The sequence below is a fragment of the Siphateles boraxobius genome, unplaced genomic scaffold (genome assembly GCF_051911475.1).
Source record: "Siphateles boraxobius isolate OS27281-9 unplaced genomic scaffold, OSU_SipBor_1 443, whole genome shotgun sequence".
Classification (NCBI taxonomy): domain Eukaryota; kingdom Metazoa; phylum Chordata; class Actinopteri; order Cypriniformes; family Leuciscidae; genus Siphateles; species Siphateles boraxobius.
Genome location: NW_027509079.1, coordinates 11,948 through 26,290, shown reverse-complemented (window position 1 = coordinate 26,290; position 14,343 = coordinate 11,948). Strand labels below are relative to the sequence as shown.

The 14,343-nt window shown below is 43.4% G+C and overlaps 1 protein-coding gene across 1 annotated transcript; it reads right to left on the bottom strand.

The window, feature by feature from the left end:
- Positions 1 to 9,516: 9,516 nt before the first annotated feature.
- On the bottom strand, positions 9,517 to 14,121 carry LOC143709074 (reticulon-4 receptor-like 2). The gene is made up of 3 exons (XM_077200184.1): positions 13,851 to 14,121; positions 12,903 to 13,129; positions 9,517 to 12,696 (listed from the first exon to the last, which is right to left on the bottom strand). The coding sequence occupies exons 1-3, from the start codon at positions 13,903 to 13,905 to the stop codon at positions 11,596 to 11,598; spliced, it is 1,383 nt and encodes a 460-aa protein (XP_077056299.1). The 5' UTR covers positions 13,906 to 14,121; the 3' UTR covers positions 9,517 to 11,595.
- Between the last annotated feature and the right edge of the window lie 222 nt (positions 14,122 to 14,343).

Genomic DNA, 14,343 nt, shown 5'->3' with positions numbered 1-14,343 from the left:
TGAATGAAGTAATCCCGGCTACTTTCCGGGGCCACAAAACTGTGCGTTTTTACGTGAAAAAAAGATTTGCGTTTCAAAGCTTGATTAATTTAACACAAAAAAAAAAAACACGCCGGGCAAAATTCATACCTCAGTTTTAATGCGGCACTATTTTCCTTCCGTTTCTATCAATCCGCGCTGCTGTCAATGTCAACAGTGCGCACGTGACGATCAGCTCTTCCATAGTGTTTACACAATCGATCGACAACAAGGTAAAAAATATTAAATTAACAATGGTGCGAACTTGTAAATTCCCAGGCTGTGACAACAAGGATGTGCCGGGATCAAAGTTCAAATTTCATCGTTTTCCTGTATCAAATATGAATATGAGACAGCTTTGGCTGGTTGCCATCGGCTACTCAGCGGGAGCTAAATTATCTGGAATAAAGGATTTTCGTGTGTGTAGTGCTCACTTCAGCGAAGACGATTACATCTCCAACCAAGGAGGAAAAGGAAAAAACATGATTTTAAAGAGTTTTGCTGTACCAGTACCACGGGTAAGCTCTATTTACTAACTTTATGATCCCATGTCTAAACTGTACGGTAAACAAGATGATGTTTAGACTCCATTATAAAACACGTGAAAAGATGTGTAAAAAAAATATATATATATATATTGTTACAATTTGCTGTGAAAAATATTTGATTGAACACACCATTTGTCATTCATCCTGCCTCTTGCTACAGCTGTGGGCCCAGCATCAGATTGGACAACTTCTCTGTCCTCTCGCTCTCTCTCTTCCCGTTCTTTGTCCATCTGCTCAAGTTCGGCATCGGTATACTCCGGTTCATAAAGATATCCCTTTGTCGTTGAGTTAAAATTACTGTCTTCATCTGATCCGTCTGACACTGTGCTAAAATTAGTTTCATCATCTGAAGTTTCGTAGTCGGACATGTTGTCGGCGAGTCGCGCTATCAACAGCTAATCGTCACGTGCGCACTGTTGACATTGACAGCAGCGCGGATTGATAGAAACGGAAGGAAAATAGTGCCGAATTAAAACTGAGGTATGAATTTTGCCCGGCGTGTTTTTTTTGTGTTAAATTAATCAAGCTTTGAAACGCAAATCTTTTTTTCACGTAAAAACGCACAGTTTTGTGGCCCCGGAAAGTAGCCGGGATTACTTCATTCAAAAACTTCCAGCGGTCAGAACTCGGACCAGGGGGGTGACAACAGAGTGGGTCAGTGTGTAAACACTATAGTGCTGGTAAGGATTGCATACAACTTCATGTCTTAAATGGGCGAACTAACCCTTTAACCATGTAGGTCTGCTGATTGGCTTGCTTTTGTACCGACCAATAAAGCACTGTTTTTGTTATGCATATTAACATGCCCAGTGTTGTCAAGTCAAGTCACCTTTATTTATAAAGCGCTTTTACAATACAAATGGTTTCAAAGCAGCTTTACAGAGATAACAGGAAAGTAAAGTTGTAATAGTATTGTTAAATTAAAAATGAAATGTTAAATGTCCCTAACTAAGCAAGCCAAAAGCCAATGGCGAATGAAGGCGGAAAAAAAAGGCGACAGTGGCAAGGAACCAAAACTACCTCAGGTGACAGAATGGAGAAAAAAACCTTGGGAGAACCCAGGCTCAGTCGGTGGGCCAGTCCTCCTTTGGCCAACAAACGAACCGTGTATGATTATGATTTAGGCGGCATAATAGGTCAGAAGTCAGATTGGATCAGAACTTTCACAATATTTATCCAGTTCATCTGGTTAGGGGTCGGAGTCATCACGCCGGTATGGAGATGAGTTTGTTGAGGTGTCCATGAGGCCTTCACAGTGTTGATGAGGCTGGCACTTCAGGGATGCATTGTCGTCGTGTCCATGTGATTGTCCTTCATCAGATCTGGATATGGCCTGGATCCGGCAGACAGCGGTAAACCTCGGGATAAACAGAGAGACTAATATTAGCGTAGACGCCATCCCTCTTATGATGTACAAAATTAATCAGGATTTATGGGAAGTGTTCCCGGTTCCGGCTGATCTAAACTATGCAGCCTAACATTGCATTATAGCAATCTATAATGTGTTATGTGTATGCTAAGCCAAAGAGATGTGTTTTTAGTCTAGATTTGAACTGACAGACTGTGTCTGCTTCCCGGACAATGTTAGGAAGATTGTTCCAAAGTTTTGGTGCCAAGTAGGAAAAGGATCTACCACCAGCAGTTGATTTTGATATTCTAGTTATTATCAACTGGCCTGAATTTTGAGATCGCAATAGACGTGAAGGAGTATAATGGGTTAAGAGCTCGCTCAAGTACAGTACTGCGGAGCTAAACCATTTAGTGCTTTCTTAGTAATCAGCAATATTTTAAAATGTATATGATGTTTAATAGGGAGCCAATGCAGTGTTGACAGAACCGGGCTAATATGGTCATACTTCCTGGTTCTGGTAAGAACTCTAGCGGCTGCATTTTGGACCAGCTGTAGTTTGTTTATTAAGCGTGCAGGGCAGCCACCCAGTAGAGCATTACAAAAATCTAGCTTTGATGTCATGAACTAATTGTTCCGCATTTGTCATTGAGAGCATATGACGTAATTTAGATATATTTTTAAGACGGAAAAATGGCCTTTTACAGATACTAGACATGTGACTTTCAAATGAGAGATTGGTATCAAAGAGCACACCCAGGTTCCTAACTGACGACGAAGAATTGACAGAGCAGCCATCAAGTGTTAAACAGTATTCTAGGTTATTACATGTGGAAGTTTTTTGTCCAATAATTAGAATCTGTTTTTTCAGAATTTAGTATAAGGAAATTACTAGTCATCCAATTTTTTTTTTATATGAGCTATGCATTCCGTTAATTTTGTGAATTGGTAAGTTTCGTTAGGTTTTGAGGAAATATAGAGCTGAGTATCATCAGCTCTAGATTTCCTCAAAACCTAACGAAACTTACCAATTCACAAAATTAACGGAATGAATAGCTGATACAAAAATAAAAAAATTGGATGACTAGTAATTTCCTTCTACTAAATTCTGGAAAAACAGAGATTCTAATTATTGTAACTTGAGTTACGTAATCAGAATACTTTTCAATGAACTAGTAAAGTAATGCAGTACTTTTAAATTTACAACAAAATATCTGACTTACCTTTTCAAATACTTTGTTTTTCCATTTATTGACTGGCAACTCTCCTGTCCCTATGTTGGGAGAAATTGTAAGTAAGTGCAGAGGCGTTGTGTGTGCTGTGTGTAAACATGATGGTTATTGTAGTTCTAGACTAAATGTGAGCAGGCATTTACTCACTCACTTGCAAAAAAAACAGATTCAGTATTACTCAAAATGAATAAAAACAGTGAAAAGCAAACTCTGAATATTACAGAAACCTGCAATAATTAAATATAATAAATTACACAAATATACTTCTATTTTTTTCATTCTTTGACAATCCACTTTAACCATACTAATAAGCAAAAATGACTTTAGATAATCACATTTGTGTTTAAAGAAAAAAAAAAAATATTATTGCTGAACTTTCTTCTCCTGCATACTATTCTTCTTCAGTCCAGAATGGCAAAACAGCTGAACATCTTTTAACTGTGCCCTCTACTGTACATTTGTGAATTTTCATTTCTTTCAGCCTGAGGCTTATTCATTTCAATTTTGGTGTGAAAGGGCCTTTACATTTGCCAAAAATATAACTTTTTTGTTTTTAGTAAAAGGTAAACAAGCAAGGTGGAGTGCCCAGGTGAGAAAGTAACGCAAAAGTAATGTAACATTACTTTCCATAAAAAAGTAACTAAGTAACGCAATTAGTTACTTTTTAGGGAGTAAAGCAATATTGTAATGCATTTTTTATGTGGGTGGCGGATGAACCCAGGCGCAGACAGGATGCGGTGACACAACGTTTAATAATAGACAAAAAACAGGGAAAACAAAACCCACGTGGGGGCAAAACGGGACTGGAACAGGAATGACTAGTCTAAGACTTGACAAACTAGACTATAAACTAACAACAGAAACAGGTACAATAATACACTAGACAAAACTCACAAGGTACTCACAGGTAAGTAAACACACAGATAGGAATCACAGTATCAAACAACATCAAAAAATGAACCGACACAGGACAGCAAACACAAGGGGATTATAAAGGGAACACTAATGACAAGGACAGGTGAAACTGACTAGACAATGACAAGACGAGGATAACAAGGGGGCGGGGTTATGTGACGAGACAAGACAAGCACATGGCCATGTGCTTGTACACAAAGCATGGGTCTGTCATGACTCTGCCACCAGACCAAAGAAATCAAAAGACATGGCAGAATCATGACAGAACCCCAACCTTAAGGAGCGGCTACCAGGCGCTCCTCAAAGGGAAACTAAACACAAGACAAGACAAACCGTGACATGGATAAAAACCAACAAAACATGGAAAACACTAGTTAAGGGCATAAAAGAAAAAACAATAACAGGGTTAGGGTGGAACATCAAAAACAACATACAAGGCAGGGGAGATGGAGGAAACAAAGTTCTTAGGGGGCAGTCCAGGGTGAATAGGTGGACTAGGGGTCTTGGGTTGACGAGGTGATGATCTTGGGCGGGGAGTACGGGGAGAACTGGATGGGCACACACGAGGAACAGTCCGAGGGGAGGTGGAGACAGGGGAAACAGTTCGGGGACTAGTGGCAACAGGGACAAACGGAGAAACAGTCCGGGAATTAGTGGAGACAGGGGCGACCGGGAAGACAGACTGGGATACTGTATTGGTGGCAGCAGCAACAGACTCAGAGGATGAGGAAACGGGACTCCTGACGGGGAACATGGCAGGCGAAGGGGCAGGACTGGGTGCAGCGCTCTGTGGCAGACTTGGGTGCAACGCTCATAGGGACAGAATCGGGGGCAGTGCTCACAGGGACAGGATCAGGTGCAGCGCTCACAGGGACAGGATCGGGTGCGGCGCTCACAGTGGTAGGCTTGGGAATAGAGCTCACAGACACAGTGGGCTCGGGACAAGACATGACGGGCACATCGAGGATCTTGACAAGCTTGGCAAGGTAGTCTGCTAGAGTCTCGGCAGCAATGATAGGCAACCTCTGACGAGCAGACACCGCTTGCAGGACTGCTTCTGCAGCTTGATCGGCCGCAGCTCTCACAGAGGCAGATTCGGTAACCGGGAAACCAGCTGCTGATTCAGGAACAGCACTTGCAGCAGCAGATTCAGGACAAGCGTTCACAGATGCCGCCTCCGGAACAGTGGTCACAGCTGCAGACTCAGGAACAGCGCTTAGCGTTGCAGCTTCCGGAACAGCGCTCTCAGCCACAGACTCTGGAACAATGCTTATAGTTGCGGCCTCAGGAACAGCGGTCGTGGCTGCAGACTCTGGAACAGCGCTAACTGTTGCAGCCTCAGGAAAAGCGGTCGCGGCTGCAGATTCAGGAACAGCGCTTAATGCAGCAGACCTGTATTCTGAGCTCTCAGTTGCAGCAGCAGGCTCTGGAACTCCGCTTGCAGTAGCGGGCTCTGGAACTCCGCTTGCAGTAGCGGGCTCTGGAACAGCGCTTGACGAAGGATGGGAGGCTCCCCTCTTCCTCTTTCTCCTAGGTCGGGAAGCAATGGTTACAGCAGGACTCGTGATCGGCTGGACGGGCTCAACGGAAGACAAAACAGGAACTGGGAAGACCACTTCTGGTAGGGTGAGCTCAGATGACGATGACTCCGAGGGGGAATCCCAAGAAACCCGTCTCCCTCGTTTACCACGGAGGTCAGCGGGTGTGGAAGACGCCTCTGAAGTCGTGGGGGAACCAGCCTAGTCCCCAAGCGTCGCGATGCCTATCATTCGACCCTCGGGAATGATAGGTAGGCGGGCAGAAGGTGAAGACCTCGAGGATGCCGCCTCGGACTCCTCCCGGGAGAAGTGGTCATACAGACGAAAGAAGTTCGACAAGATCCACTCACCCTCGGGTGAGTATGGAAGGGTGACACTCCTCTTGTTGAGGGGAGAAGACAACCAGACTTCTCTATGGGGGTCCGGATAACGCTTGGCAGGGACGGGCAAACGGTCTGCAGGGTTCAGTCTTGGTCGGTTCATTCTGTTATGTGGGTGGCGGATGAACCCAGGCGCAGACAGGATGCGGTGACACAACGTTTAATAATAGACAAAAACAGGGAAAACAAAACCCACGAGGGGGCAAAACAGGACTGGAACAGGAATGACTAAACTAGACTAAGACTTGACTAAGAACTGACGCTTTTGACCATGCGTCAACATGCCGACGCACATGGCACCCTTTCAACGTCAATATGAGACGTTCATCCTCGGGCGTCATCTAACTGACGCTTTTGACCATGCGTCTAAATCCGACGCACATGGCATCCTTTAGCGTCAGTTAGATGACGCTTCCGTTATGGGTAGGTTTAGGTCTGGGGTAGGGTTAGGGTTAAACCACTAGGAGGCGCGTCTCATATTGACGCTTAAAGGGTGCCATGTGCGTCGGCATGTTGACGCATGGTCAAACATGGTCAAACACGTCAGTTAGATGACGCCTTGGGATGAGACTGGGCTGGAATCACAGTATCGAACAATGAACCGACACAGGACAGCAAACACAAGGGGATTATATAGGGAACACTAATGACGAGGACAGGTGAAACTGACTAGACAATAATGACAAGACGAGGGTAACAAGGGGGCAGAGTTACATAACAAGACAACACAAGCACATGGCCCAAATAACAGACCATGCGGTTGTACACAAAACATGATTCTGTCATGATCCTGCCTCACGACCAGGGAAAATCAAGAACACTAAGGCAGAATCATGACAGCATTACTTTTAAAAGTAATTTTTCTCCAACACTGAACATACCTCCCTATACCATCCTACATTTCAAGTCTGTGAATTTATTCAATTATTTATACCACACTACTACACTTCTGTATGATGCACTTCAGTGATGAAGCAAGTTCTATATCGAATACTATATATAGTTTAAAAGTATGCATAGCAATATGCTAACACCTACTATTGTAGTTTTAACTGACAGCTATAATCAGACTTATATGAATGCAGTGAATGTGAGTGTTTAGGATTAAGGTCTTTGCTTTAAGTTTCACATGAAAGCAGTATCGTCAGACAGTTAAGTTGCAGGTATGTGTGTGAGATTGATATGCAGGCAGTGGAAGCACGTGAACCATCCACGGTCCAGTGATGAGAGCAATGACGCACTCCATTTAAAAACCGTCTGCCTCACTGCAGGAAGAGTGCAGCGCTCTTTGAAAGTGTGATTAGAGCTAAATGATTGTGTATGTGTGCAACCGCGCAAGTGTGTGACTTTGCATACGCAGTTCTTAAACTCTCCAAATGTCTGTGGCGCCGGAATCTGCCAAGAATGTGACTCAGATATCTCACATCTCCTCTCACTCCTCCCTGCATTTTATTCACCGCTTCACACACTATTTCAGCCCTGCTGATGTCTCTTGCAGTCTGTCTTTCTCTCTCCTTTTGGTACCCTTTCAAGTTTTAATGTCATCCACTGTCTCTTTCGTCCATTTACGCAGAGGAATATGAGTTTGATGGTGCTCATACTTTGAAGGCACATCAAAACATACAAGATGACAACCTGTCAATGTGTTTAATGGATAAATGGGAGTTGGGTTAGGGAGTTGACGCACTCTCTCCACTCTTTATTTTCATCACTCAACAGATATTCTTACTGGTAATGAGAACATCATTAAATGCTGGGCATCTATTACAAATCTATACTTGGGTTCATTATTTAACTAAGTACCTGTTTCTGAACACCTTTAATTAAACCTAAAAGACGGAGAAAAGAAGGGAGTGTCAAGGGAGATGAGTGATGTGAAGATAAAGGTGACATGCTCTTGTCAAGAAGAGCTGGAAAAAGTAAGGAAGCAGAGGGAGTGAATTGGAAAATGTTGGTGAGGGATGGGTGAGAGAGGAGCTGATGATGACATACAGAACCGAAAGAACGAAAGAAGAAAGAGTGTGAATAAAACCGAATGTGTAATAAAGAAAGAGAGCTTTGAGGTGTGCTGAACTGCATGCTAGACAGAGATGTGGGAATGTATTACAATTATTGATAATTTATACTGAATGAAATCCCAGCAGCAGCTAGAAATGAGAAATGTGTGATAAGTTTGTAATCATGTTTGTTAGAGAGAAAATGTGATTTCAGCTCTGCAAAAGTGTGCACCTCTCTGCATAAATGAGCTGAACAACACACTAATGGTTTGTTTGTTTGTAAATGTTAAAACATTCGAGGAACTTTATTTATTTGACATTTCTTTCTCGTGGGGGCGATTATTAACACTTGCAAACACTCACTGTGATGAGCAACTTCCGGTAAACTCACTTGCACACAAACACACACGTGTACAAACACAAAGTAAGTCGTTGCCACTCCCATTTCTGTCTTCCTCACACATTTCCCCCATCCAGGCGATGCTATGACTCATTCTTGAACTAATATTCAGTGATATGACGTGGTCGCCACCCCTCCTTTGCTAGCCAACTCATTGTGTCTCATTGTTAAGTAGCGTGGCCGACAGCCAATGTGAATGCAGATGGTGGGTGGGATGGTGAAGGGACAATTTGCGCAACTGTACTCCATCCAATGGGACATCAAGATTCAGATGTCTTGCAAAGGCCTGATTCAAAAAATAGCCTCATGCATCATAATTGGCCATAAACAATTTACTCAATTGATGGATGATTGACTGGTTGAATATAGTTATCAGAGTCTGGAAGAGTCTACAAAAGCATAATTCATATGACACTGACATATTTAATCTGCAATCAGTGCTAGATGTAACGCAAACAGGCTGAAGATTAAGCATTGGATGGAAAATGAAACAGCCTGCTGGCAGTAGTTTTTATGGACATTTATGTGGAATTGAGAGAAAAAGCACTTGAGCCTCTCACAGGGATTGTGTGTGTGCGTTCACGTTTGTGTTAAGCACAGCCTGCCTTTGCACATGGTGGGAGACTGAAGCAAGCTTTCTGCATCTTGCTGCTCTTTCAGTGGGACCAATCTGCGGAAGACTGTAAAGCTTCAGAAAGAAAGAAGAAAGAAACAGAAAGAAAGTCTTTCTGAATCTTAATTGACAGAAAAAACCCAATTCAATAGCACAGCTGGAGTGCTTTGTGAATACCTTTTCCAATAACATCATCATTTTGCATCTTTTTGTCAGCCTAAGGGGTGCGTTTACTTGCATTGGCCAGTGTGCACACGTCTTGCATACTCTGCAACTCTGAAATGAATTGAAGCTCTGAATGGTGGCCAGTGCGTTGCGTGGTAACTGCATGCTATAGTGAATGATGTTGCCTTCAAAGAACTTTACAAGCAGTGAGGAGTAGATGTGTGTACACCAGTGTGTCTGTCTATTTGTCTGTCTGTATGTGTCAAGGGAGGTCAGACTGAAAGTTGCGAGGGAGAGAAGGCACATGTAGAGTCGTAGCCGCTGGATGAAGATATAAAGAAAGTACTCCCACACCAAAGATGTTTGATATCCACAGATAAGCATTTATTTATTTGTCATGCTTTCTGTCCGTCAATTTGTGTTGTAGTGAAAAGATTCAGCAGCTCATTTTTTTCACATTCTTACAATCAACTGCATACATTCTGGGTAAAAAGGTATAACTAATTCTTTGGTCATCTTTAAGCGACCTCACAGACATGGTCGCTCGAGAGCACCTCAAGGCAGTTTGACCTTACCCGTCCAGCTGAGATATACATTCACACTTCATAAAAACAATACATTTGTCATGGAAACATCTGTAGGACAAAAAGAGCAGTATTATCTGCTTCTCTACTGTCTCAGGGTAAACACAAAACAGGATATTGCTAGAATTAACAGTTGACAAAAAAAAATCTTTCCGATCTTTACCTATTAACTTTAGATTGCATTTCTCCTTCTTTATCAGCATGTCCATCCTTTTTCATCCATCTCTTCGCCTCTACCGCCCACATCCACCCCTGCTCTCTTTATCTCCTTTTCCTTTTCCTTTTCTCTCTCCTCTTGTCCTTGCTCTCTCTGTTTGTTTTCCCTTAAGCCTTTCGATTCTGTATTGCAGTTCGAAAGAGGAGGAAAAGGGAATAGGCAAGAACCAAAGAAATCCATTGTCTTCAGCATGCCCACAAAGAGCAGCCCAAACAGTCTGTATTTGCACCTGCTCTCATCACAACAGTGACCAATGGTAGACATAATTCTGAATGTCGACCAATCTGTCAGTAAGCACATTTTACTGATATTCCAATTGGCTTTGCTCAATTAGTCAATTCACATCAAGAAACAGGTCTTTCCACAGTGTCCTCAATATATTGCCTTGCCTTGGATTCAGTCTTAGTTTTAGCATTTTGCCTATTCTTTTTTGACTAGCTGCAAGCTGTTGATTGACTGGTTTGATTTTAAATCAATACTTGAAATGAAAAAGGATGGCATTTGCTGTTATCCTGATAAAATCAGTTAAACTTGGATTTGAACAGAATAATAAAAGAACAAAAGTCTTGGAAACAATGTAGGTTGTGTATTTTACAGTAATAACATAACATGTTAACAGTATTTTGACAAAATTGTGATAAAAAACAACAGCATTCGCACACTCTTGTCTTGTGTCATTGATCTTTCCATGCACTGACCATTGAAATAATATCACAGACATTACTCACAGTGGCATTGTTGGCCATTCAGAACAGTGACAAACATGTGGCCTTTCATAGCGCTATTTACAGCTCCCTCTGCCAAGATGTCATATTTACACAAGTGATAATTGCTGTCATAGCTAGTTGGTGATGTAATGAAATCTTTCGCCTTCTCTTGTGCGTACTCTCTGTCTCTCCTTCTCCTGCGCGTGCTTTCTCTCTCTCATTGTGTGTCTTATCTTGATTTAGCTGCATTGTAACACTTTCAAACTCCTCACTCCAGTATGCTTTGTCTATCTTGCTTTGTTGCTGCACGCCATTCCTTTGTGCTTTTCGAGCCCTGAATGGGTTTGAGACCCTTCTGTTATAATAGAGGAAATATTACATTCGATCACTCCCAAGGGGAATAAAAAGATTTGCTCATTATGCTATTGTTACCAGTAACTACTGAAAAAATTGAGCTATAGCGTTGTTGGAAAGAGGGTGTCATAGTGACATCACAAGCTATAATTACAACTATCATAGAAGCACTTAGCGTGGCTGAAAAGTCTAAAAGCATACAAATATTGTATGTAAACATAAGATGGAAATTTCTATCCTCTGTCTGCACTGACTGTGACAGAAATGGCTTAGAATACACTTGTCCTCAAAAAATAAGGACCGAGTATCTGCTAAACTAGCCAAGCCCTGTGAACAGCTTTCATTACTTTCCATTAAGGCCCTTTACTGCCCAACGTTCCCTGCTTACCCACTGTATCCTAAATCAGTGTAGTGCCCTCTAGATACCAGGAACTAGAGGCTCAAACTGAACAGAACAAAGATACAGGTGAGGTTGATTGTAAACAGGAATCAAGGCATTGAAGAGTTAAATCGAGCAAACAGGGTTTTCCCTCCTCTAGAGAGGAGAAAAAATTAAGGGGAAGAGTTCTTCTGACATATTCAGCCAAACAGAAGATGGATGCAGACAGTCAAGACAGACATGGAGAGTAGCAAGAGAACAGAAGATGAGGAGCGAGAAGAGGAGGAAGATGGTGGCAGAGAGTCAAATTCGGGAGGGCACTCAAGCTCGAAGCAACGCAGGGAGGTGATACCCGCATCTTCATTGCCGTAGTTGGCCCAATACTCTTCTGGGTCAAGCTTGGGAAGCAGAGCCTCTTCCTCCCCAAGCTCATACTTTGTGGATGTAGATGTGATAGAGGGATGTTGTGATTTTCCTCCATTCAAGGGGTACGCCCTGGTCTCTGAGCTTTTCTCATAGATACCCTTGGAAGTGCTGACGGGCTTGTTCTTGGAGAACCACCAGCGAGTCTTGGTGCTGAAGGTGGTGGTGGTGGAGCCAGCGAGGGAGCCGGGGTCGGGAAGTGGGCACAGAGCGAAGTCCATTTCCCTCAGGAAGCGCAGGTCCTGTCCACGACGAGGAGCTGGGGAAGCGCACAGAACCTCTGAGCTGGACAGACGGGAACTTCTGAAGAACTCCCACAGGGGACGAGCCTCGCAGCCGCATGCCCAGGGGTTGTTGTTCAGCCGCAAGAACTCAATGGAGGAGATGTCACGCATGGCCTGACCGGGCAGCTCTGCCAGGGAGTTGTTGAAGAGAAAGAGCATGGTGAGCCGGCCCAGGTCGCGGAAAGCACGACGATTGACCTGACGGACTCTGTTGTCATGCAGTAGCAGGCGATCAAGGTTGACCAGGCCATGGAACACATTCTCGGACAGAGTGCGGATGCGGTTGCCGTGCAGGAAGAGCTGACTGAGGTTGATCAAGTCGGCGAAGAGGTCATCCTGGATGAAGTGGAGCTGGTTTTCCTGCAGGTAGAGGAACTGCAGGCTGTAGAGCTTGTGGAAGATGTCATGGGGAACGGCGGCTAGCCGGCAGCGGTGCATGTGGAGGCTCTGAAGCTTCTCCAGGCCACGGAAAGCTCCACCCTCAAGGCGGTGCAGGTGAGGGTTGTCACCCAGATCGAGCTCCTCCAGATCACGCAGCTCGCTGAATGCACCAGCCTCAATCCAGGTGATGTTGTTGGAGAAGAGCCACAAAACCTGGTATGTGATGAATTGATGGACAGAAAGGAAAGGAAAAGGGTAGAGGGGAGGTAAAGGTAATGAGGTGAAGATGTTGAGAAGGAATACAAAATTAGTAAATTACACAACCAAAAGGACTGATACCTTTCAAATGTATATTTACAAATGTAAATATTAAATGTTCTGTTCTGTCACATATATAGAGCCCACATACACTTCCTTACCTGTGTGCCAAAAGCAAAAGACCCCACTCTCAGTTCAGTGATGCGGTTGTTCTGCAGAAAAACGCGCTGGGATTCGAATGGCATGCCGTGGGGCACAATGGTGAAGTTCTGCGCCTGGCAGCTCACAGTCATGGGGGTCGGGTAACACACACACCGGTGAGGGCAGTTCTGCGCAGGCACGGGTTTTACCACGACCAGCCAGACAACCAGCCAGAGCGAGAGCGCGCCTGATGGAAAGAGAGGAGCGCGTCACTTCACTTAGTCTTATTAGCGCATTGCATGTTTCCTGCTTAATGTCTAGAAGGGAGCTCTCCTGGTCCGTAAGTCTCATTTTATGTACGTGAAAATAAAATACAAAAGATAACAATGACTACTGATTTTTGAAAAATGTTTAAAATTCATGAATCTCAAAATGAATTTTCTACAGATAAACTAAAATGTTTCCTTCATTATTACAACTTATTTGTTTCCATCCATGTAATTTGTGAAAATCATTTATCTTACTACACGATATTATTATTTTCAACTCCTAAATTTTAAGTTAATTTTCACGTTTTAATTTTAAATTTGAACTTATCACTGCAGATTGTCACTTACAAATGTAATGCAACAATTCAGATTTTTTTTTACATCCAATTACTTCAATCATTATTCTATCCATCTAAATGTATTTCCAAGTTCAGAAAACATTTAACTTTTAAATACATGCGTACACTTGGTACAAATAAAATATTAATGTAAAGGACTAAAACATTAATGCAAAACATCGTAGCACCAAAGAAAAATACATTCCAACCAACTGTCCCTGAGTAAAGCCTAGCACATTTATTCTAAATTCTTGAATTATTTTAAATGCATTCATTTCCATTAGAACAGGTAAGAAATGTAGCTAAGCATTTAAAAATCACATTCATACTAAAGATGAAAATTGAAGAAGCAGAAACTCACTCTTAAAGTTGTGCGCAAAGGAGCGTTGGCTCCGCGTAAAAGTTGATGTTTCCATTCCGAACCAAAGCCGAGAGCGAGTTAGCCTGAGGAGTTTAGCCACTGATTCCCTGCTATCTCCGCTAATGCTCTGGTTCCCGAGTCGGAGCGACTGAGAGAGTGCCGAATGATGGGTCCTGGGCCCATTTTATACCCGAGCACAGCGCGCGCCTACGGCTGTGGGCACCACGGAATCTCTCATACGTCACTAGTCGGGTCAAGCCCAAGCGAGGGTGGCAAACGGAAAAGGCGGGACGGAGAGAGGAGGGGAGGGCTCTCGCGCACCAGTTTGGACCGAGGGAAGTTCGACGTCTTAGCTCAGAGTTACGATTGTGGAGACGTAGTTTGAAAAGGGTGGGGGTGCGCAGGCACGGCGCCCGGTAATGACTGAACGAAGAGCATGCGAGGAGGAGCGCACGAGGCACATGAAAGAGGCACACAGCTCGTTTTTTGGCTT

Bases quoted from the DNA above. Each gene is read 5' to 3' on its own strand.
- LOC143709074 (XM_077200184.1), bottom strand. From the start codon at position 13,905: ATGGAAACATCAACTTTTACGCGGAGCCAACGCTCCTTTGCGCACAAC. The intron at 13,130-13,850 runs GTGAGTTTCTGC...TCTTTCCATCAG, and splicing joins CTTTGCGCACAACTTTAAGA to GCGCGCTCTCGCTCTGGCTG. The intron at 12,697-12,902 runs GTAAGGAAGTGT...ATCACATACCAG, and splicing joins CTTTTGCTTTTGGCACACAG to GTTTTGTGGCTCTTCTCCAA.